The sequence below is a fragment of the Pocillopora verrucosa genome, chromosome 2 (genome assembly GCF_036669915.1).
Source record: "Pocillopora verrucosa isolate sample1 chromosome 2, ASM3666991v2, whole genome shotgun sequence".
Classification (NCBI taxonomy): domain Eukaryota; kingdom Metazoa; phylum Cnidaria; class Anthozoa; order Scleractinia; family Pocilloporidae; genus Pocillopora; species Pocillopora verrucosa.
Genome location: NC_089313.1, coordinates 17,624,370 through 17,650,023, shown reverse-complemented (window position 1 = coordinate 17,650,023; position 25,654 = coordinate 17,624,370). Strand labels below are relative to the sequence as shown.

General features: G+C 37.5%; 3 protein-coding genes across 4 annotated transcripts in view; all 3 read left to right on the top strand.

Annotated features, from left to right (window-relative positions):
- The first annotated feature begins 11 nt into the window (after positions 1–11).
- Positions 12–5,377, top strand: LOC131792839 (TNF receptor-associated factor 4-like). The gene is made up of 9 exons (XM_059110248.2): positions 12–288; positions 1,346–1,584; positions 2,231–2,279; positions 2,580–2,684; positions 3,111–3,272; positions 3,703–3,783; positions 4,146–4,223; positions 4,309–4,684; positions 5,091–5,377. Exons 1-9 carry the CDS (start codon positions 229–231, stop codon positions 5,375–5,377), a joined length of 1,437 nt encoding a protein of 478 aa, XP_058966231.2. The 5' UTR covers positions 12–228.
- Positions 5,378–7,412: 2,035 nt separating this feature from the next.
- Positions 7,413–16,839, top strand: LOC131792838 (TNF receptor-associated factor 4). Its single transcript, XM_066162878.1, is given in 10 exon segments — positions 7,413–7,609; positions 9,562–9,774; positions 9,776–9,804; positions 10,617–10,665; positions 11,687–11,839; positions 12,955–12,979; positions 13,796–13,881; positions 14,303–14,350; positions 14,738–15,125; positions 15,397–16,839. Coding segments are annotated over 10 exon segments (1,371 nt in total). The 5' UTR covers positions 7,413–7,516; the 3' UTR covers positions 15,684–16,839.
- Positions 16,840–21,660: 4,821 nt separating this feature from the next.
- The window catches only part of LOC131792837 (TNF receptor-associated factor 4-like), a 10,155-nt gene continuing 6,161 nt past the window's right edge, over positions 21,661–25,654 (top strand). The window contains exons 1-2 of one of the 2 annotated variants that reach the window (XM_066162121.1): positions 21,661–21,678; positions 22,328–22,587. In XM_066162121.1, the coding sequence (XP_066018218.1) occupies positions 22,436–22,587 (152 nt within the window). In that variant the 5' untranslated portion in view covers positions 21,661–21,678; positions 22,328–22,435. Of the gene's footprint in view, positions 21,679–22,296; positions 22,588–25,654 lie in introns of those variants that run through there. The other variant, XM_059110245.2, reaches the window with a different exon arrangement.

The following is a 25,654-nucleotide window of genomic DNA, read 5'->3' as shown; positions in this document are numbered from 1 at the left end:
AACGACAAAATTGTGAAAAGTACATTTCATAACTGAACAAAAGAGCTGATTGGTGGAGAGATAAACTCTGCGGGCGGCAGGTGCTATGGTTAAAAATAGATTAATTCTAATTGGTAGTTGAAAAAGAAACGAATTAGAGTACGCTTTACACCAACGTTACTTGTTACCTGGTTAAATTGTCTTTTCGGGAGGAAACGAGTTTCTTTTCCGTTTAGAATCACTTTGAAAATGGAAAATAAAAGTGAAAAGTCACTGAATGAATTCATCTCCGTGGCAAAAGGAAAAGAGGTAAGGTAAAATATTTGTTTTTAAGGGCTCAAATCAGAACGTTAAATGAATGCAATACACTTTAATTAACCGGCCACTCATAAAAAATTGACTTCCACTTTTTGCTTTACGACGAGAATTACTTAAAAGACGTACCGTTGGGCTCCCTAGTAAAAACACAGATAAAAAATGAGCTTTAAACTAATCAGTATAGTTTTCTTTTCGAAAACCGATTTCGTAGTACATATTCCCTCTTAATTGTTGGTTGTCAGGTCAACACTTCAATGCGGTACTGAAAAAATATTTTGGAAGGATAACTTTACTTAGAGTACTTAATTTGTTCCCTCTGCGATACTTTTCTTTTCTTCTTGTGTCACGACTTTTCTGATCTTGTAATATTTTCTGAGGACATTCGATGATAAAATTAAAAGTTGGCAAATAGTAGCTCCGAAAAAAATTAATAAATTTTTAATATGCATAGTAGTAAATGAAGCTTATGGTTAAGAACCGTTTTGTTTTAGTCCGCGCTGAAATTCCTCTTAGTTGTGAGTATTATCACGTTTGTTGTAGTATGTGCGAAACTCAAAACCTTATCCTCGCTTCATATTATAGCAGTGTCTCATTACAATCTTGTATCATTGTTTTTCGTTGTTGTTGCTGTTATCACTATTGCTGTTAGAACTGTTCATCATTATGGTTATTAGTGTCATGATGATAACGATTATTATTATTATCAGAATCGTTATCATTATTCCTGTTTCTTAACAATAAGGATCGGAAAGAAAGTACGAGCCAAAACTTCCATTACAGAAGGAATTTGAACCCACGCTTGTTTGTTCGTGGCACTTCATTATTATTCTTTTCCATAATTTTTTACGCTCTCCCTTTTAATTTTTTAATTTGGCGTCATTTTTGTTCAGGTTGTTGTCACTGTTTTTGATTGAGTTGGTAGTTGGTTCTATTTTTGTGTTTTGTGCTCGCTTCATTTTGCTTTGCCCCCCCGTCCGCCGTTATGTTTGGTTTGCCTCATTAAAAAACTCCCAAGCTAAGCAGAACTTGATATTTCCAATAAACACAGGAGGGACTAATTGGTTCCGGAAGCTTACCTAGTCTCATCAGTCCTAGACCAACCAGCGGTCAAGGAAGCCCATCCTCTCCGAGCCAGCAACAGCCAAGAGAAAAGATTAACGTGACATTTGTTTTCCCATTGGATGAAAAATACCAATGTCCCGTTTGTAAAGATGTGCTGCTAAACCCTGTGCAATTTAAAGAATGTGGACACAGAGTATGCGGGAATTGCTTCCCGTCGATAATAAGGTGAGGTTACTCACATTCGTTACAATTATTACGACTGGACCCTTTGGCTTCTTGGAAACTGATCAACCCCTCTAAACTCCCCTAAACCCTGAACTCTCCCTTCCGTACCCTGCAGAGGAGTTGAAACCGGGCGGTCGAAGAGCAAGTCCAGGACAAGTCCGCCATTTTTCCCATCTCTCGTCGGCCTTCTAGGTTTAATCGATCGGGTTTGGAAGAAGGGAAAAGCAGGTGGGGGGTAGACTGAGGGGAAGTAAGTTCTTGTGAATGAGTGAATTTGTTCCGGGATATTCTTTCCACATTTACCCAAACGCAACAGCCCTCCTCCGCCACAGCCTAGATGTCAAATGGTCTGCTCATAAAATCTTGTTTCCCTGTTCACTGTATGATCACGAAGCGAAGGTTCCCCTACCCATCGAAATGTTTCCTGTTCTGTTTGATAAGATCATTATAAAATTGGAACATAATATTTCTGTTTTTTCTTCACTTGAGGGACGGTTTTAGCTTGGTCATGAAAAGAATAATACCTTAGTCAACGTATATCTTAACAGCTTATGATTTATTACGAGATAAATTTTTTATCCGCAAAACTACATGGATGTAGTTTGGAAGTTAATTTCACCCACATGAAATAATTTCTTATTAACAGAGTCGAGCCAAGATGCCCAATCGGCATGCATCCGATTGACAAGGACGCGGTAAGTAACAAAACATGAGAAAACGGATGCCACATCCATATTTTGAGTCAACCGGTCTTTTTATGGGAAACTCTGCTTACTTTTTTTTTCTATTAAGAGCTTTCAAAGGAGCAATTAGAAAATTAGACCTTTTTTACGACTGTATTGTAATATAAATCTTAAGTTTCCAATGTTCCGGGCTAAGATCAATTTTAGCCGGACCGATCGTCCTGAGCAGTAAAGAACTTAGACGTCCTCTGACAGAGTACTTCATAAAAGCATATAATTTCACTAACAACATTTTTCTCCTCTTTTTTTTAGTCGTATGTGGACAAAGCGTTCCATAAGGAAATTTTAGCGCTTGATGTCAAATGCAACAATCACGAATGGGGTTGCAAATGGGAAGGCGAGTTTGAAACTGTTCAGGTAATATGAACTATTTGGTTTCCAAGAATGATTTTCTATTCTTAATCTCGAGGAAATTTAATTTTACAATGATCAGTCAAAACCGATATAACAAAGAATTAAGATCCTCTCCTGACCCAGTCATTCTGTAGGGATCTGACAAGAATTATCAGAAAAATACCATTCCATTTTGAAATCCCTCAAAACACTTAGTTGGTACAGGAGCCCATTAATTAATGAGCTCCTGGTTGGTGTGCTCTTTCGTCACCAAGAGGTTGAAGCGACGATACTCTCCCCTTGAGGTAAATTCACTAAATATAAAGCATACAAAAGTATTTCCGCGTACCTTTGCATTTGTTTTTAAAAAAGCCGCTCTATCAGGGTTTTGTTAAAATAATACACTGCGAGTTTCAATAACGTCGAGTCTTTTTTCTTTTGTATTTGTAGAAACATGCTGCTGAGTGCGATTTTGTGGAAATGTTGTGTTCGTACGAGTGCGGAGCAAAATTTCAAAAACGATTTTTCCAGAAGCATGTAGACAGAGACTGTCCAAAGAAGATAATTGTCTGTCCTTACTGTGATGACAGACATCTTAGGGAGGAAAGAAAGGTTGGCTTATTATCCAGGTTATTTGAAAACTGAGAGGTAAACCGAGTCGAGGAAATTGAGATATCTCCTACTTCATCGGTTTTTCAAATCTGCACGTCAGGTTAAGTTACATATATTGACTTGGGTTTTAAGTGCTTTCAGTAACTGTAGTTCGATTTTTTCCCACAGAAATGCCCTATAGAGCACTCGAATTATACTTTCAAAGTGCCACAGTGATAAATGAAGCAGTGCAAATCTGACTCTTTTTCTTTGCTATTCATTGTGTCTCTTTTATCCAACAAAACGCCAGGAAAAACTATATACAAAGCCGATAGACTATTTTGATGACTTAGTACTTTCCTCACATACAGTAATGTTTTGAGAAGTGACTTCCCCTCTCGTCACCTTTTGACTCAATGCTAAGCTCTCTTGAATGTATTACCTGTTTTAGATGCATATGGAGGATTGCCCGAAGCTTCCAATGCCGTGTCCCAACAAATGTGAAAAGAAACTTGTTATCACAAGGGATCAGGTGAGGGGTACATGCAAGGGCGAAGATTTATATAGTTGTCACTGTTGTTGTTAAAATGGTGGAAACGATGACGGCAATATCACCGACAATCGCAATAAAAACAAAAACGTCGAAGATGATGTTAATGAAGACGATAATAATTGCGATAAGAATTTGATGGAAACAATAAGGAGACTGGAATGAACATAATAAGGACGAGGACATAAATCATGTTGAAGCGAGAAAAATCAGAATTGTTTTCTCTCGGTTGAAGGTATCGACAGTGACGTTTTAAAAAGAGACAGGTTGTCTTCCCAGAAAACAACTAACATTACTTTTTTAAATATGAAGTTCTTATGCTCATGTGATAATTTACGTTGCAGCTAGATTATCACATCGGTGAGGAGTGTCCTAAGACAAAAATGACCTGTGAATACGAGGACATTGGCTGCGTTCACAGAGTAAGTGCAATCCTAAAACTGCAGGTTCATTAAAAAAAATCGAACCATGCTCTTTTTAAGTGGTCGAAGTATTTATTTCTTGCAGTGCAACCGAGAAAAACTACCCAAACACCACAAAAGTGAGCTGATCAATCACGTAAGAATGCTCCATGGCGTTGTCATGGACCAGAAAAGAGAACTTCTGGAATCCAAAGTCCTTCTTAAAGAACAAATGGACACAATCAGCCAACAGCAAAAGCGCATCGTGGACCTGGAACGCATTACTAACAGCCAGTTGATCTGGAGGATCGACGACTATCACCGGAAGTTAAAATCGGCAAAGAGCGGAGAGTTGGACACGATATTTAGTCCAGAGTTCTACACGAGTAGGAATGGATACCGACTAATGGCTTCCGCTTGTTTGAACGGAGACGGCAGAGGGAAGGGAACGCATTTATCTGTGTTTATTAGCGTTGTTCAAGGTAAGTTGGCAACGTACGATATACGTGGGCCTCAAACAAGAACGATCTTCAGAAAAGGCTATTGAAATAGGTCAAGATTGGCTGAGGTCGCGTCTTAACAAAGTTTACAACTAAAGGAGCAATATATGTTATATTCGTCAGTCACCAGTGATAAAGGTTCATGTTGACAAAGGATGGTACGCGTTTTCCATTCCGATAACAATTATAAGACGTCTTAAATAAACGAAGACATTTTTCAAGGAATGATATAGGAATACTTGAAGAAAGAAAACTCAGAGTGCTCCCAAATGGAGTCGACCTACGACCTTTTTATTAGTACTTCGGACCCTCTTCCACTGAGCTAAAGGAGGCTCGTGGCAGGCTAGGCTGTTTAGAAGTGTTCGCTCTTATTTGTTGTATTTTATAGGAATATACGATTCGCTGTTAAAGTGGCCATACAACTACCGCACCACGTTCTATCTATTGGATCAGAACAAAGACCTTTCCAAACGGAAACACATTATGTTTTCAGTTAAACCAAATGTGTGTCCTGAAAACGAGCCGTTTCTTGGCAGGCCCAGGACCAACAAAAATCCTAGCTTCGGCTCTGGAAAATTTGCTGCACACGAAGACATCGAGAAAGGAGAGTACATCAAAGATAACACAATGTTTATCAAGGTTGTTGTGGAATGCGACGGAATGAGTGAACCTTGATGATATGATCAGGAAAGGCTGGGTTGCCGGGGCAAACACCCATGAATCTCTAAGAACGAGACGTGAGAAAGCTAAAGAAATTCAAGGCGACTTCCACGCATGCTTTTCCGTTCCTCAGTCTCTTCTACTACCGCTATAACCAGTGTATGAGCATAAACACAGTAGTCAGAATAACTGCTTTATATATTCACTCATGATTACTCGGATAGACCATAAACGATCACCTCGAACTAAAATTTAATATTACTTCGAACCCTCTTCCACTCTATTTACTCCATCCATTTCTTACGTTCACCAGTCTTAACATTTTTTAAGTTTGAGTTGTATTAATGAATTCTCACGGGAAGATCAGATGTCTTATATGGCTTAGTCCCAAGCCTGCAAACATCTTTCTTTGACATAAGCCATGCTTTACGTTTTGCAGATTTTGTTTGGTTTACACTAAATTTCCAAGAGAGCTTTCTTGAGCCCCATGACTGTCTCACCTGCAAAATAACTATTAATTCAAGGGATAAGTATGTACATATACTCCTGTAATACATGTTCTGAGAAAACTTTCAACCTCAGGTGGTCAATATTTAGATATACTCAGGCTACATTTGTTCTCAATAGCCATCAATTATTGATCAGATCTCCAAAGCGAGTAAAAAGCAAGTAGATGTCCATGAATTGTATAATTATAAACCTTCAGTAATGGCTAAGCTACCACAGCATGAGCTTAAGTTTCGGAAACTAAGAGTAGAAATCTTTTTTCTCCCCGCTTCCCATCGGCGGGAGTTATGTATCTAGGAAAAACCTTCATGTATGCTATACTTACTCTATGTATTTGTCCTGAGGCATCCGACATGAAGCGTGCATTACTGTTACGATGTTAATAGCTGAAAGATGGTAATACTTTTGTTTAGCTCCATTTGCTCATTATCACGATGACCTGGCAATTAGAATTTCTCGAACTTGATAAGACAGTGAGTTTTCATTTCTTCTCTGAGTAATGAAGCAGGTGAAACACGTATACCACTCTGAAAATTATAATTACTGCTTCGGCAATCAATTCTTAAAAACACATGGGGAAAAATACCAGATATTCAAATGACATTACAACATCCAAATAGTTATAGAGAGCAACTATCTTGACCGAAACTTGTTAAGCTGTAGTCCTGCTTAGAAATCCTCTCTCATTCAAGGGACATCATACAACTGATTAGTGGTACTCCATGCAGAGCTATCAAAGTGTTAGTTCATCTCTGTTTAATAATGAAATTAACAGAGCACAATTCGCACTTTATGTAAATGCTTTCATCCGATCCTGCTTGCCACGTTATATTACATACTTTTTTTTTATCCCAAAAATGAACAATGACAAGAATAAGAAATAATAAACTAAATCAAGGAATGCAACCGTAAAACCAAAACTCTCCTGTTGGTTACCGTGACGACAGTGTTCGATTTTTGCATTACAAAATGGTAAGTATGAGAAATACCTTCCAGATAACAAAGCAGCAAATAAGCGAGCGTTCCTTCCCTTCGACCTTGAACCTGGTGACACGTTTATTTATATCATGACGCTGTAGTTGTCATGAGGATTTCCTTTATTGATTTTAAAAGTGATTTAAGATGGGAAGATTTTGAAAATTTTTTAATAAGTTTCTCTATTATTAGCTGTTCTATTTTTACTTTTTTAGAAATCTTTGAAAATAATGTTTTCTGTTTAATTTTCTTGGTGATGCCGTGGAGAACGAGATTCAAGCGGCGCTGAATAAGATAAAATTGACAACATTACCTCTTATCATTTCTAAGTATGAAGGTTTTGTAGCTGTAGATTGCAAAATCACTTTCAGTATTTCATTGTAAAAACCAAAATTATTGCGAGTGAAAGTTCGCTCTCGGTTTATTTTGTTAAGCATGACAACAAATACATAATCATCTTTAAACCTTCGGCCTGATTCGTTGAGTTGCGAACGTTTTGAAGTGGCAGGTGAAAAGAACATGGTACGCCTGCTGTGATTGGTCAGTCGTGGAACCTTACTGAAGGCAGGTGCTGTATTGCGGTAAAGTTGGTTTTTATAAGTTGCGTTCGCGGCTTATTTCGTGTGGATAGCTTTCGATAAAAAGCTACGATCTTTGAAGTTGTTTAACAAGATGCCTGATATCGGATCGAGCCAAACTGTTCAAGAATCACCACACTTAAACGGAAACGTTTCTCAAAATGGAGAGAAATACCCCGACAAAGAGGTATCTGATAGACGAAGTCGTTTAACTAAGAGCATTGCTTCTTCCGCTCCGGGAAATTATGCAGAACATAGATGAGGTTTACACCGATCATTTAGTGTGATCTAAGAGTCCATCTTAATTCTTGCTGGCACGCTAATTTTTTTGGCTTTGTCAGTGCACTAAGATTATGATTCTTAGCTTGGACCGCAAAAAACATCCCCGCAAATTTACATTGGAGTGGAAAACATCACGTAAATTTTGCACTCTGTTAGAAAATAAAAGACAGCGGGTAATAAGTTAAAATAGGGTCGAGAAAGGTCATTTTGCGATAAAATTTCGACTTAACTTAGAAGATATTGCGTTAAATTTTCTCGAAGAACAGTACCGAGTTTCTGCTGACAATGTGTTATGGCCTTTACACACACAGCACTTCCTTGCGTAGCTGTGGAATTTTTAAAAATCCTTTAAGATGGGGTGGTCTAGTTTGATCACACATTTTAAGGAAAGGGGAGTTATAAGAGTCAGTAATTTGTGTGTCCTCACGTTTAGAATTTTATTCCTCCTGGTAAACTGTCAGAAGAAAGGCTAATTAATGCTATCGATACTCAGTATTATGTGAATTGCTGGCTGAGTATAAGTGCTAGCTGGCTGATGGATATAGTTTTACTACTGTGGAACAATGGTGAATAATAAGCACTGCTTTTAGCTGAATTTCACCGCAAAACTGACGGGAAGCGGAGCACAATCTTTATTCTGACATTTTTGCTGAGGTATTAGTTTCAAAAAGCGGCGTGTTCGGTAAAATTCGTGCAAACAAACTACTTAGTTTCAAATTGAACGGTAGACCTGAACTGTCAGCATACATAGAGGGATTTGATGGATGGAATTGTGAAAATGTTTCGGAGCGAAATCACTTCATGTTCACCAACGGTATCGAAAATTGCAAAGTTTCAATGTCGAAGCTTTTGAAAGTCGGCTGTTTTTTAATCTTCAAGTTTTTATTTTTTCAGAGAGGAAAAAACTATCACTGTAAAGTTTCCTTAATGGTCTTTATTGAACACGAACCTAGTAAAAATATTTTGAATGTTGGGCGAAAACAATAAAGATGTATATCGGATGAACTCAACTCAGTCACGAAGAAGTTTACGATAGACGTAAAAATATACGTAATTTAATTTATAAACAAATCACCTCAAAAGACCACCAGAAGAAAAATTATTTTTCAATACATGTCATATGCATTTTCTAATGATGCACAAGATCATTGGCCGTTTTTGTTTCGTTTATTTTTTTTGGTTTTTCGGAAATTTATTATCACCGCAAACTGTGAAGTTAGAAACAAACGTATGAAGCATGAGTTCATTCGTTTTCTATAATTTACTTTTGTTGTTATATCATAGTTTTCGTTATTAACTGCCTCCGCGATGAATAATTGTATATCCCACTTTGTGGCTTATTCCGTTTTCCGCCAGTGGATGTTAGTTTCCTGAAAGAATCAAAACTTATTGAACCTATAGTTTATCAAAAAAAATTATAAAAATGTTCTCGCTTAGGAAACTATCGTGATCTGACAATTCAAATCCAAGTGACAAAGGTTCGAGTATGGCATCAGTGAAGATATTAAATTGGAGCGAAAAATGGAAGTAGTCGATCGAGGTCTGACGTTGCTTGCAAAACACCTTTGTTGATTGACGCCTGAAAGCAACTGTCGACTTTCAGCCAATGATATCATTCATTGCATAACATTCTATTCAATAATTTATCATACCTGATAGAATTGACTAGCAAAACCTTGAAGTTATTTTGAACGAACACACTTCATCTATCTTTATACAAAGGCGTCTGGTATATCACACGAAATGTTTACGCTCGTTTTCACCGTCGTTTAAAATTTAACGATTTGTTTTCATTTACCGCAGCGTCACGAACATGACTCAAACATGGCTGAAATTGTCTTGATCTTTGAATGTTAGGAAAGTAACATGACCGGGGGAAGTCACAGTCCGACTGGAAGTGCGAAGTCTCGGGGAAGCAGTCGTGGAAGCCCTGCTCCAAGCCAGTTAGAGCGGGAGAAGTTTGATCTGTCACTATTTGTGTATCCTTTGGAAGAGAAGTATCAGTGTCCAATTTGCGGGGATGTTCTCCGTTATCCAGTTCAATTTATAAGGGAGTGCGGACATCGCGTTTTGTTGCAAGTGTTTCGACGAGCTAAAAAGGTAGGTCGTTAAGATACAATTTTGACGCGCTATTGTTTTATCTTCTTGAAATAAAGATGCACATTTTCAGTTTCTGCAGTTATTAGTTTCAACCGCATTCTAAATTCATCATTGCGTGCGACGAATTAATTTAACTACGCGTTTTCATATCGATTTTCAAGCCGCTTTGCTGATTGAATTTACTCGGCGAAAATTAAAGTTTCCATTTTTAGCTTTCACTTAGTAACCGCGATCGCTTCTATTTTGACAAAATTAAAAATGCAAGGATTTTGCAAAAAGCAGTTTGGTCTATTTACGTTAAATTTTCAGAGCGTGTTAAATTTTGCAAAATAATTTATTCTAATATTAGCAATTTTAGTCTCTTATTATTAGAAAACGATTTCGTATCGTGAAAAGTCGTGAAACGATACAGCCGCGCGAAATGAAAATCTTACACGTTCGTTATTTTGACTCAATTGTGAATTAATGTAATTCAAAGTACTTACGTAAAGGAAAACCAATGCTAAATTGCTTTCGCGTTACATTCTAATTATAACCCTCATTTCTCGGACAAGAGGGGTATAGAGGCATTCTTAATAGAATAAATGCGAAGACTAAGAAGTAATTTTCGTTTAGTGTAATACGTAACTGAGTAATGAATTTCATCTGTTCAACTCTCAGGCGCTCGATAAACAAGCACAACTTAAATTCATGCAATTGGGGGTCCATTTTACGCCTTTAAAACGGATCGTTCGATTTCTTTCTTTCTCCCTTTTAACCATCCAATTTTACTGTATGAATTCAATGATGTTTTTTCGCTTCCCTTTTTACAGGGTCGAACCGCGGTGCCCGGTGGATCAAACACCAATCAGCAAAGATGATGTACGTGAAACATTAAACTTGAATGTCTTTTTAAATATTAAGTCAGTAGCAGGAATATCTTATTCCCTGCAAGTTGCAGTTTGCATATTCACTTTTTAATCTGTTTGTATACAACTTCAAAATCAAGGTTCTCCATCCAACTAATTTGATTTGAAATCTGAATGAAATGGGAAATCAGGATGCGATCAAAAACAGATGTTTTTTTAATTTATATTCGTATTGAGTTCTTGGGAAAATATATACTTGTTGTTGACTGTCTTCAAAGCTGGACATCTCCACAGGTTTCCCCATCAACTCCAAACAAACACTTTGAAAAAAAAAACGTGATTGAACAATTGACTGGGTCTAACTGGCACGTGAATCAAACTGATATGCGATTGTATCGTTGATCCTTACTTTCATAATGAAAGTGATTCCGACCTCATCTGAGGTCAATGCGTAATTACCTGAGTTTAAAATCACTCTGTGGAGTCATGTTACGAGCAATTTAAGGATGAATAAAATAGAGCACCAGCCTTAATTACAACTGAGTGAAAGTCATCGCCATACAAAGATTTGTTAGTTTCTCTGTGCAGCGCAAAAATAAGCAATGTGTCTGGCATGTTCTTTACTTCTGTTTTTTTGCTAAAAAACAAAATGCTAGTTGTAATGACTGTACTGAAGTTTTAGCTTCAAATAATAAGAAACATATAGAAAAATATATCAAAGCACTCTTAACATGCAGTGATCGATAATACACAGGGTTTTGTTTGAGGATGTAGTGGTAAAAGAGTAGGAACAGGGGAATTTTCTCCGCGTGAGAATAGAAAATGGCGCAAGCCATCAGTTTGCTAGAGAATTCTGGGAAATAGAGCCAGATAATTCTCCCCTGAATAATCATCATTCAATTTCATGGTTACACAAACTTTTTTTATTGCTTTTTAAAGTCGCTTTTTTACTCTAAACCCTTTTTTACTTTAAAATCCTTTCGTGTTTTGTTCAAAGGCTACAGAGTGATGTTTATTTTACTTTCATTTGACAGGCCTACCTTGACAAGGCTTTTCACAACGAGATCTTAGCACTTGACGTAAAGTGCAAGAACAATGAATGGGGATGCAAATGGGAAGGAGAATTTCAGAATTATCAGGTAAGTAGCCGGCCATTATTGCCTTCCTTTCTTCTCTTGATTAAAAATGTATTTCATATTTAAAAATAGTTTTCTATCGCAAATAATTATTGAGGAACAAGACTTTAACAGTCATGTTGTGGGATTGTATTGCTCAGAATCGACTGATATTGAAGCTGTCGGATGAAGTTTATATCACTTGCTATCTTAGACAGTGATTTGTTGGCTTTTCTCGCTCTTGTGGTTTTTTACATCCACGGATTTTTAAATTACTCTCGCTATTCGTTGTCATAATGTGTTTAATATAAACAGTATACTTCCTAAGTGACCATATTGTCTAAGTGTTGCTGAGATCGTGATAATAGAACTCCTTATCTTTCTTGGATTAAAACAACGCAAAAGATCTACAACAAATGTCAGTCCCTCGGTGGAAAAAACAATTAAGAATAAATAGAGATTCTGCTATATCTAAAGGGATACTGAGCAGTTTTTTTCGAAAGCAAATCAGATGGATTAATTTCCTGGAGAAACTATCCACCAAGTTAAGCCTCTGGACGTAACACAAATTGAGAGGGCCTCGATGATTTTGAATAAAAATTTGGATATGAATCATCACAAACAATAGAAACACCTGTGCACTGCAAAATATCCCGCGTAGAATTGAATTTCATCCTTATTTACGCTTTTCCTATTTTATTGTTTCGAATTTCTAAATTACTCGTTTGTTTACTCAGAATGCTGAGGACCGCCATTAACCCATGAACACGACAATAACTGAACTAACTTAAATCCTTAACAACACTCGGGAGGGAAAAAGAAAATATTTTGAAACCAAGAGACGGTGACCAACGTTTTTTCCGCTTTTCTAGGCTAAATATAGAAGGATTTTCATTAAAACACCGTTTTCGGTGTATTTTTAGCACAAAAGTAATTTCAAAGTTCCGGAGAACATATCGCACAAGAAAGTGGGTTTTCGCAGAATGAATTTTAATCCTAAGTGTTCTGTGTTTACTTTCTTCCATCACTGTGTTACATGATGTAAATTCAAGCGAGGTGTCGTTTCATGGGTGGTTCCCTATGGAAATCAGGAACACTTTTCACACCCTCAGCAGCTCGCACATCTAGCTTATTTTGGACAGATTTGGCTTTCTTTATCACTGTCATTGATTCATTTCTTTCATAAGTCAAGCGAGGGACCATGCACACGAGGTGAGCGCGAGAGGACGGGTCACTCACTCCCTAACCCCTTTGAGTTCGCCTCCGCGTGTGCGTTCGTTGAATCCCACGCTGTTCTTAGTTTGTGAACGACGATACAGATTGATATAGAAGGTCTGTGACCAAACTACAATCATCTTCCCCTCCTCTCTGCAACACCAACTTCTACTATAGTTTTTTAAAATGATATTGCTGTTTGTGTTCACGAGGATTCACTGTTAAACTCCGAATTGGTGAATACGCGGGAAATTCTCTTGCAATGACACGACTGTGTGCAAAGTTCCAGAAGAGATTTTTGGCAAAAACATCTGGAACAAAGATTGGCCCAAAGTCCCAAGATCATTGCTTGCCCATATTGCGATGATAGACGATCTCAAGAGAGGACAAAAAGGTAAAAATCAGGAGCATCTCCCTGTCATGTCCTCAGTGCTGGGCAAATTCAAACAGCATAAGTGACTTCATCAACATTTGGTTATTTGTATCTCGCAAGTTTATTTGCCTGACGAGAATCACACCTGGCCTATTTCTTCACATATAGTACAAACAGTTTTTAGTATACCGAAAAAGTGGCCGCGAATTAATCTTATCAGTGGCATACAATTCCGAAATACCCACTACCCCACCTCAGTTACTACTATAAAAATTCCTAAAGACAAAAGCCCGAATGGATTACAGCAAGATGACGACCAATAATGTATGACCTCGATGACAATACAAAACAACAGACTTTTTTAATTGGCCACTCTACTCAATGGATCACGTCAAATATTACATACTTCTCCTACTTTATTTTTTTGGCGCTATTTTTAGAGTCACATCTTGCCAGACGAATGTCCCCACTACCTCTTCCATGTCCAAACAAATGTGACAAAAAGCTGGAGATTCCTCGATATGAGGTACGAGTTTGGAGGCTTTTACAGTATTAGGTTTTTCAGGATAGATGCTGCCAAGCAAAGCATCCTCATAAGTTCTGGTGTTGATACTCATCACGCCATTAAGAATCGGGAATTTTTTTTGGGAACCCAAAGAGATTATCTTAAGTGGGTTTCATCCTGAATTTAAAGTTTAGTTGTATTTAGGAGATGTGTTTCTGTTCATGGGTTTCTAGTGCATCGAGTTCAGATATAAGAGTTCTTCGTGAATAGAGATGTTAAGGAGCCTTCTTCTTTTCCTTGTCTGATAAGAATTAAAGGTTTTCTCAATTGTTAAATAATACTTCGTTTATACTAGATGAATCATGTTTAAGTTAGAACGATTGATTTCAATTTTAGTCAAACTGGTAAACATATCGTTTGACCTGAATCTTTTCACAAACAGCTGGATCAGCAACGTCGAAGAAGTTTGTCCGAAGACGAAGATGAATGTGTGAATTAGAGTTAAATAAAACAATCAAAAAAATTATGGCCGGCACACACGGGTATGTACCTTTCAGCAATTGCATCCTGCCTAATAATCAGGTCCATATTGATCCAGTTTTTCTAATATGTTGTGTGTCAAGGGAGGCCTGCAAACGATGTAATGGACTCAGAAAATTAGGGCCTCTTGGTGGAACCCTCGACTGCTTGCCACGTGTTCCAGTGCCCGTAACAAAACACATTCCGAGTTCCTTTACTTTCGGAAAGTATAATTTAGTTATCATACGTTCCTTTCTCGAATGTACTAATCAGTGGTAACTCTGAAAGTTTTCAAAAAAAATTAGAGATTGTAATTCCTCCACAACTATGATGATGTAATGTAAGAATGACTTGATCTTTTCTGTTACAGTGCAGCAGAGAGAAAATGCCTAAGCACTACAAAAGCAACATGATCGAGCATGTTAAAGCAGTCTTTACGAAGATCCAAGAGCTAGATGAAACACTGGGAAAACACGAAAACACCCTTAAGGAGCAGGCTGACCTCATTAAAGCACAGGACAAGCGTGTAGGAGATCTGGAGAAAATTGCAAACAGCCAACTCATTTGGCGAATCGAGGACTACACGCGGAAGCTAAAGGAAGCCAAGGCCGGAAATGGAGACACACTGTTTAGTCCTACTTTTACGACCAGCAAGCATGGATACCGCTTATGTGCATCAGTTTGCTTGAACGGCGATGGAAAGGGAAAGGGAACGCACATGTCTGTATTCATCAGCGTGTTGAGAGGTAAAGAACCATAAAAAGCTCAGATGAAGAAAATGATAGAACTGTTCTCTTTATCAACTGATATGAAGGAAGTTATACGTAATGAATTTGCCACCTGACAATACTAATCCTTTTTTTGGGAAATGCCACTTTTCGGATGGTTTCATTGTATTGGAACAATAGTCAAGAATTAGTCAAGAGTCAAGAATTAGAGAATTCAGGCTCGAGATCTATTTGTCTTCACTCTGAAAATACCCCTAACCCTTTGGTGTTTCATCGATTTCTGTTGCAGGCGCTTTTGACAGTTTGTTGAAGTGGCCTTTCGACTACAGGGTATCATTTTACCTTCTTGATCAGAACGAAGATCACGCACAGCGAAAACATATCAAATTCAGCATCAAACCAAACCCGTGTCCAGAGAATGAACCGTTCCTTGGTCGACCCAAGCTTGAAAAGAATGCTAGCTTTGGAGGAGCAAAGTTCGCTAAACACGATGAGATTGAAACCCGTAACTACATCAAGGAGGATACTATATACATCAAGATTTCAGTAGATTGCGACGGGTTGAGTGAGCCGTAAGATAAAAAATTGTGTACTAAGAACTTAAAGAGTAGTACAACTTTAATTACCAGAGCACCTTTCAAGGCTCTAAACAGTTAATCGCAGGTCGATGTGCACGCAACTATTGAATCACTCGCAAGCACGCATGCACACTGAACTGAGAAAGTGTCGGGCGGGTAAAAATGGAAGGTTTTTCGCAATAAAAGTATAATCACACCTTAATGTCCACTTAAGGGCGTCCCTCAGAGGAGGTTTGATTGTACATCAAAATTATTTCGCTGATATCTCAAAGTCGCAAAACGCCGAGAGGTTTGTATTATAAATTAGGGGGGATTTCCTTAGAAAATCAGAACGTGGTGCCTATAAAGAGGAATTTTTTAGATTTGAAATACATGCTGTTATTCTTGCTATTTAAGAATTTTATTTACGCGGCAGTTTTTAGGACTGGTTAGCTTTTTTATGAGCGAGATGCCTTCTATATTTGAGTTCTCGTTGTGAATATATCTTACGATCATAAAAAAAACATTCTTTCTCTAGAGCAAGAAGGTGATTCCCAGGAAAGTTTAACCGATGAGGTTGCGATCCAAATATAAAATAATTATAATAGAATTTATCTAATTTATGGCATCGAGTGTTACTCCGCCGCTCTAAGTGTGTTAAAATGAAGATGTTATGTTGCAACAACAATTCCGTCACATAAGGGGAAAATGGAATTTCCATTTTAAAACTGGTTAGTTAGCAGAATATGAGGTGACGGAGGATTGTCGTTGTTAGATACACATTTCCGTTTCTTTCTCTCTTTTGCATGGGCTTTGAATGAAAATAAACCCTGATTTTGAGCACTTTAGATTTATTTGTCAAGATGAAAGAAATCATCCCGCACAACAGCCTTGTCTTCGTAGCTTAGCTTTTCGTCTGAGATTACGCTCCAATATGTTCGATTACCGATTACGTAATCGTGGTTCATTTGCACGGCGAGCAGCCGTTCGTGTATTGTAGTGAAACAGTTAAACGTGGAACAATTACTTATACAATACGAAAATAAACGTGATTTTTAATGTACAATTAATTGCAAGCGAAGTAGAAATCAATTAAGAACAGCAAAGTACTTTTCCTGTGTATGTTTAACTTTTCGCTACGTACTTGTAAATAAAAAGAAACGTTGGAATTTAAATCTTGGTGTTTTTCTAAACTTGTACTGAAGTCATATATGGCTACCATCTGTGTTCTACACACCTTCAAGCGATTTCCGCCGAATCAACTAGACTTCAGACGCTGATTAAAATGTCCGTGATTTGTAAAAACAGTTTAAGACTTGAATTCATTGAAATCTTGAATTCATTTAGTCAACTGTTCATGATAGCGAAAGTTGGCAGTTTGTATCGGAAATTAGCTCCTATTCGTATCATCGGGTTCTATGTAAAAGTAAAGTGTCCTTAGGACGTGACGTCTGTAGTCATCACATAAAACCTGAGCTCTTAGTTCCTCGTGCTATTGATAATATTTTAAGATTTAGTGTAAGCAGTCAACTCTCGCCTGACGGACTCCGATTTTCGTTATTATTGACACTATTTTGGAGCCTCGAGGTCATTTGCATAGATGGAGTTGATAACTGAACTTTCCAAGGAAGATCTCAGTTGAAGTCGGTGTCCTCGTTTGGGGAAGAATAACTTACTGTAATTACTAATATCAATATCGTCATCATCCTCATTTTCATTCTCGTCATTTTCAACATCACTAGTGTTATTAGGTTTACGGTTAGATCGCTCCATGGTTAGATCGCTCCAAGTCAGATCGCTCCATACCGAAGTCAGATCGCTCCACTCGAAAGTTAGTTCGCGCCATCATATAAGTTACTTCGCTCCATACATAAGTTACTTCGCTCCATGAAGAAAACTAACGTGGAAGGTTGATAAAAGACAGAAGGATAAGGGAAAAGAAAAGAAAGAGTATTGTAACGCGACTAAAGACTCGCCATTTTAACCGGAGTCGAACCCAGTCTCACTCACGGCTGGATTTGACAACTTTTAAAAATGGCGATTCTTTGAAAGCAATATTTATAAATCATATTCATTGTTGGTCATTTCTTTTATTTTATTTGTGAACGAATCGTCGATCACTTTATATTTCAGCAACATCATCAACTATAAACTATAAAGATCAGAAGTAAGTTAGTGTATTAGGTTTCTACATGGAGCGAAGTAACTTATGTATGGAGCGAAGTAACTTATTTGATGGAGCGAACTAACTTTTGAGTGGAGCGATCTGACTTCCGTATGGAGCGATCTGACTTGGAGCGATCTAACCATGGAGCGATCTAACCGGATACCGTGTTATTACTATCTATATCATTATACCTGTCATCATTTATGACAGGAATGACAGTTAGGGCTCTTTGCCCTCCATCCATCTATATCAAGTTTCAGTATTACGAAGTGGGACAAGCATTATTACAAACGCTACTGCTTATTTCATTTCAAAGTACGATGGTCTGTTATCACAAAGTGCGACAACTAATTTCATCGCAAGGTAAGAGCTTTTTTAAGGCCTGGCCAAACGCACACGACATTTAAACGCAACATCTTGCTACATTGTTGGATCGTGTTGTTAGATGCTGTGAAGGAGCGCAATATCATGCAACGTCCAAAATGGTTGCAACGAAGTTTGACCATTTTCAAACTTGGTCAAGCACCGTCCAACATCTTGTAACATGTTGCTATGGGATGGTCAACATGTGCAACACGTAGCGCGCCACAACGTTGTAAGATGCTGTGTTGAAATGTTGCGTGTGTTTAATTTGACAGGGCATTTATGACAAATTGCGATAAGAGGTATTACAAAGTGCGACTGGTATGACAAGGTGCGGTAATTGTATTTAATTACTTTATATTATTATTATTATTATTAAAAACTGCGACTGAACATCGTGACGTGTGAGAATATGGAACAACAGCTTGGATGGAGAAAGGAGTCAGTTTTCCCTCTAACATATTCATGGCTGAGTAACTAGTGAGTGCCAGGTAGAGCATTTGTAGCATAGAGTAATGCTTGAGGGAGTCAGTCCGACTTCGAGTATTATCAGGGTTATTAATTTTTCGCTATTGGTGTGTGGGGAAAATTTCTTTAATGCGCAAGCCATTTACAAATTTTCTCCTGAGGTTTTGAATTAAGCAATACAACTCTAGGCATGTTTTTGTGATAGTTCCAACGACAGGAATGTAACAAGATGTGGTATTGCGGCTAAGTTAACAGTTTTTCTGTTAAGATAACAAATTTTGTCGATGAAAACTCGCTAATTGCATGTTCAAGATGTCTTGTTTATCAGTGCAAAAATGACAAAAATTGCCAAAGAAACTTTCCAGGGAAGTCTTAGTTGTGTGGAACTCGTTAAGCCGCGTTTGTTAATAGTCTGGACTAAAACGTACCATCGATATCACCTTCAAACAATTTCATCTTACCATAATTAATTCTTCACTTGTCCATCTTCGAAGTTGTCGATTGGACGGAGAAAGTTCATCTCCTGTGTTTGTCTTTCACTGTTATCTTTGAAAAATTTGGAGTCATCGACAACTTCGGAATGTGGAAACTCTTTGTGGTAATGCTGCCGTCTTGTGCAGCGCCTGCAGCTTGTGCAGCCGCATTTTGGGGGGGTTCTCTGATGAACTCGGAGCCCATGCTTCTCACGGCCAAATACCGTAGAAAATCCTAAATGAGTGGGAATGAGTGGTACAATTTGCATTTTTTTACATCTGTCTAGTTGTCAAGTACACTGTTTTCCTGAATTTTTTAGATATAAACATAAAAAAAATTATTAATTATTTCTAAAATTCGTAGATCATCAAAATCTTTCGGCTTATAAATTTTTTTAAGATAATAATCTCTTGATTTGTTTCTGCATCTAGTTTCAGCTTCTTTTCGAGAGGTTAAGGGACAAGAACAAAGGAATTAGATACTCGAACCATTATAATGAAAGCGGACAAGCCATTTGCATGTTAATTGGTAAAATTCAATTTAAAACTTGGACTAAAATATGTTTATTTGCGTGCAGTTTAATGAAAAGGTGTTTTCTTGCCAGACAGTCGCGTGATAATCATCGAAAGGGTGATTCACGACGCTACAAATCATATGATTCTACCTTATCACGCGACATGCGTGTGTGCTCGCTGTGAGACCCTTGAAAAAAAGCTTGATTTGTTTAAATTGTGGCACAATAACAACACTGCAATACTTCCCAAGAACTTATATTACACTACATTATGACGTGAAGAAAAAGGAAAGGAAAAATGATATCTATGAGAAAATATAAGGGGTCCTTACAACACAAAATAAGCAAGAAAATTAGTTTAAAAAAAGGGGGCGGTTCTAGTGAATTAAATTATTTTTAACAGTGTTTAGAGACTATTTTGAGAATATTAAGCCTTTAATACACAAGATTAGTTTACACTAGTTTTGCTGGGTGCTCGATGAAAATAGTCAAAATAAAGGCGAGCAGCGCACTTCATGGCCACCTGCCATGCACGCTAGGTTAAGATAACTGATTATACATGTCACGTCACTTGCGCATGGGGAAGTCGCGCTGTTTTGTCATGAAGTTTGGGAAGACATTAGTTTGACATACGACGCGCATGAGGGTGCATTTGCTGGACAATGTTCTGGAATTTAACATAGAGAAACCAAACATTGGGAATTTTGAAGCTAATTTTAAGGAATATATAAGAATGTCTTTGTAGGTAATATGCAGCATAAAACAGTTCTTCTTACGGTGCGAGATGAGTGGAACTCGACTGAAGAATAATATTCGTGTTTGAAAAGAAGTGTCCTCGTACTGCACGGACACAACTGAAGCTAAAATTACTGACATGAGTTAGAAACACATCTACAAGATAACATGTTCGCCATAGCGATCACGAGCGTTTGGTATGTTCGTTTGTTTAGGCAGAGTGACTGAACCGGCTCGGTCAGGAGCCCAATCGATGGGCTTCTGACAGGGTAAAGTACAAAAGTTTGCTATTTTGTTTTTTATTTTTACTGGTAAAAAAATTCGGGCTGCACAAAAGCAAAAAAGTAGTGAAAGGATAACATGTGATTAGTGGTACCTTACCATTGTGCGTCTTTTGTCATTTGAAAAGAAAATTGCTGAAAAGACCAGTTAGAGTGACAGTGGATAGGATCAGTTTATTCCAGGCAGGTCAATGGTAAATAAGGGATTTTCCTTTTAAAGTTTTAAATGTTCCTCTTCATTCCTTCTGCATTATTTAGCTGCAAATTGGTGTTAAACACTTTATCTAGACCCATACGGAAAGTGCGACAGGGAGAAAAAAAAAACAAAAAAAAACAAAAAAATGCGCGTTTGAAACGAGAGGGAGATTGTAAAAATTCAAAATTCTTATGATTACAGGTCAAAAGATGGAGCATAACTACTCCAGTTTAAAAAGCCAAAAAAAGCAGTTTTTGCTCTATTTTTCTCTTCTGTAAACAGTGCCTGAATAAAAAAAGCTTGCTAGAAAATTGCGCAACTTATTTTTTCGCCACCATAACTCAGCACATTGTCTAATGTGCTTTATCTTGCTAAAAGCCACAAGTTTTGTATCAAGTGACAAATTGATTTAAGGATATTAAAAAATTGCATTTACACTTGCGTCATCAAACCAAAATTTGTTGATGGAAAAATTGTATTGCTCATTTCACAAAAGGGAAAATGTCATATTTAAGATTTTAATCAGGAAATCGGGTTTATTTTCTTCAAAATGACATATGCCTGATTGAAAATTGTCTAATTCTTATGAGAACAAAGCTTCAAGTTTCTCATCCAATATTTGTCATTATGTGCTTTTCTGACAAAATCAGTTCGAAATTTTTGAACGCAAGCAACATTGCTCGGAAATGATTCATAGCGGAGAATTTATTAGACAAAGTCGAGGACTCAATGGAATGTTGAAATATTTCCCAATTTTTGTCGACTCAACAGCGGATATACATCGAATTCGTCCAAATTCGTCGATGACTACTTGAGGTAAGTCTAGGAGGTGCCCGCTCGAATTGTTTCCGGACATCTAAACAACAACAACTTGCGGTGGAGTGAAAATTACGCAGGATATCTAAACCAAGAACCGGTGCATTGTTTTATGATCACTGTGGTTTCCTCGTTAAAACCACGAGCTCTTTATTCAATATTTTACAATGAACAGGTGTTTTTTCTTCACCAGAAGAACGATGCTTTTGATGAGAGACGCATGACAATAGTTAATGGATGTTTAGCAGAAAGTATAATGAACATTCTTCCCTCTGGAGTGACAGATATATAAAATTTAGCATAGAAACACGCTTTCTTTGTGTTTACTGAAGACTTAATAGTTTCGTGTTGACAATGACAAATTATTTTGAGCTTTCTAGTTTCCGTAGACGATTCAAAGCCCTTCAAACAACGCAGAAATGTCCAGAAATGTTCGTCGTAAAAGCACCCACATGTGTGTACACAAAAAATTGTATTTATCTTAAAGGGACATTAATCCCAACCGGAAACATAGTTTTATCCCAAATAGCCTGTCATGTAAATATTACACCCCAGCTCTGTCACGTTTTTGATGTGACGCTATTGTTCTGGGCATGCTCAGTCAAGACATGTAAGCAAAATGTATTCAAACAACAAAAACTTCTCGCAGGTCAGTCACAAAGTACAGCCGTGATGTGAGCAGGTAGCATTGGAACAGATGGGAGCAACAACTCTATTCTCCTTGCAGTGAAAGTATAAGAGGATCTCCTTCAAGACTATGCCGGGGTACCGCGCGTATTTTGTCCCGGCGGTGAGAGAAAATTTATTATGCCGCATATGTCATCTTCCAGTTCGAAACGCCGTTCAAGTGTCCGTTTGTGGACACAGATTTTGCGATTCTTGTCTTAATGGAGCCTTCAGTAACACGAGGTAAGCTACTGTATTGTTGTTCCTCTTGATCGTTTGTAGATTGATATTGTAAACTTATAATCTTAAGCTGGTTAACTTCTTTTGAGAGAAAGAAATCTGGTGGATTTCAATTCGCACTTGAGATGAGATCTTGTGAAACCAGTAAAGTGACAGAAGAGAATTTATTTCTCGACGACTTCTGGGATTTATATGGACGATCGGCTAAATCTCAACTAATTCGTTGTTGCAAAGATTAATGCTCCCTTCTGTCGGGTCTTCTGTTGCATTGTTTGGCGAATTATGTATTACGCGTGAACCGAATTTTTGAATAAAAATTTGATAGAATGTGCAAATATTTTTACAAGCAATTTCATGACACTCGGTATTCACAGTGGGGGTTTCTATTAAAACCTGCAAGCTTGTTTTTTCCAATTGCGTTCGCACTATCTTTCATTTGTTAGCTGGTATATGATCGCAAAAATTACAACGTTGTTAGTATAAATTTATCTCGGTGATATTTGGCTTTTTGAACCAATTCTGACACTGATCGTCGGCGAAGTTGAAGTCTCTCAGCTGCGATCGATATACAAAGGGCCTATTCAGCACAGAAGATTAAATCGTAAACACTCATTGTGTAGAGTATTTCGAAACAGGAACCAAAAATTAGCGATTTTTTCCTTCAAAAGTCCTTAGGTGTACTAGGGAATAGTTGGCAACCTGATTTGTAACGGTGGCGTTTGTTTTGTTCATTTAGGTGATCTCGAAAGGCTTTTAGTTTCATTCATTTCGAGCTAATTTGAATTTTCCCACGATTCTGTATATTGTCCTAAATATCCATAATTGTTTCAAAGTTTTGTAAATAGTCGTATGTTTCTGGAATATTTTTGACATCAAAGCAACAACGTAGTTGTCTTTCATGAAGCATTCTGGGAAAAAGTAGAATTTTGGTTGTGTTTGGGACGGATCACGGGAAGGACTGTCTCACAAAATTTTGTACGCGGTAGGACTGATCCTGTCTAGTTTACAATGAACAGAGGTTGAGGAACTTTCGAATAACGAATATATTTTTCTGACAATGTAAACAGTATATGTTGTTATGGTGCTTCTTGCAATTAAGAAGAATTTCCTTTCGAGCTATTGAGCCTGTCGTAAACAAAAAAAAGTCGAGAGATGTTTATCTTTATGAATCAATTTTACTCTATAGTTTACATTCCACTCAGTTGGTCTGTTGGCAATTTTTCTATTTTCATCAAGTTCGGATTAGAAATTTGCAATGTGTCTTCGAAGGTGTGATTTGTATCAAACTCCTGCCCAGGAAATTACGTGTTTCTTTCCTTGACGCGGAAATTCCATCTTTCCGATCTCGGTAATTGGAACCCAAAATCAAACCAACCATCAAGCTTTCCTGATCAATTCAAAAAGTGAGCTAGACTTTTATTTTCGGTCGATAGGCAGCTTCAGTCAAATTACGCAATCGTGAGATGGAGATAAAAAGAGTATTGAGATCAGTAACAGCAACGATGACAATTACATGTAAATTACACCAGCCGCTCTTAGGAATTGTGGTTTTTGAGCCAAGGAATATTGTACATAAAAGATTGAATTCTCTCCGTTCGGGCGGAAGAAGACAATAATATCTTGCATCCATGAGGCATTTCACACCCTTTCCTAAATTAAAAGGTAAATTTTAATTAGTGGCAAGAAAGCTTCAATTCTCTGGAGTGTTTGCCAAAAGAAATACAATTTTTTCATATTTTATTGAGGTGTTGATCTTCATAGCTAAGTACTGCTCGGAAACAGTTGCGTGACAATGAGTGAAACTGACATAAAATGACTGGACTCGTGACAAGTTTACAATTTGTGGTGTTGTTTGCAATATTGCTTTGACAGAATTCTCTGCAGAACTAATGGTTGAGTCAACACCAATTCTTTCTTCCAGTCTATGAACGTCATGTCCAGAAACTCAACACAATATTCAACGCACACAAGCGTTTTTACTGAGTAAACGAACTAATGCCTGGAAGTAAACAACAAAAACGCACCGGAATTGAAATTTTTTCTTTGCGTGCCTCAGTTCCACGGTATCTCATGTTGCGTGAGAAATCATATCGCGAAACTGCATTATCAATTTATCCGGGTCGTGAGTGCTGTGACCTTGGTTTTTTCGTTGCGTGATCTATTGTTATGCCTGAAAAACTGGGCTTTTAAGAAGAACAATCAAGCAGGGCATAACGAGCAAAATTTTTGCTTCGCTTTGATCAGATACAGTTCTGTTTACTCAATAGTTTACTTTTTGATGGTGCCAACTCAAGTGCTCTTTTCACAAATAATGTCATTTGCATGAAAAGTGGACGTATCCAGTCTTACCAAATTTGATCGCGACGTATCTTTCCTGTCGATGGTTGGATTAGGGTAAAAATGCGGTAGGTTGTAGTAGTGAGGTCATTCAAGAAGAAAAAAATTGTTTATACAGAAAAGGAATTTAACTTCTGTAGTTGTTTGCTAAAGAGTCAGCAAACAACTTATTAAAATCCTCATTGTTTTTCACTATGCCTTGAAAGAAGAAATTTCAAATCGGTGTTCAATATTTAGGATCGCGATAAAGTAATTTAGCCCCAATATTGTCAACGCTGATGTTTGCCATTAAGTACCGTAACATTATGCTGTCCGGGCCGGATAAATTATGCATAAGACACAAGGGCTTGAGGGATCGTAATATTTGTAATGGCTAAAAATATATTTTCCACTCATCTTTTTGTTATGCCATTTGGTTAGTGATACCAGATATGGTAATTTACGCAAACTGGCCCTTCTTAAAGTGATTAGCAAGAATTATTAAAAGAAGCCTTTCGCGGTTGCATTAAACCTTTGAATATTGTCGCGATTGAACATATTTCAGATCGAAAAAACATATACTAGGCCACTCTTTTTTCCGCTTCTCCTTGTTTATCTCCCTTTTCTCCTTTTCAGTTTTCAACTTTAACATTCATACTATGACATATTGTCAACATTTTCCACGGAAGTGCTAACATTCTCGCGGAAAAGAATTGTCAAACTTAATTTTTGTTGCCCTTTGTTGCGGTCGCTC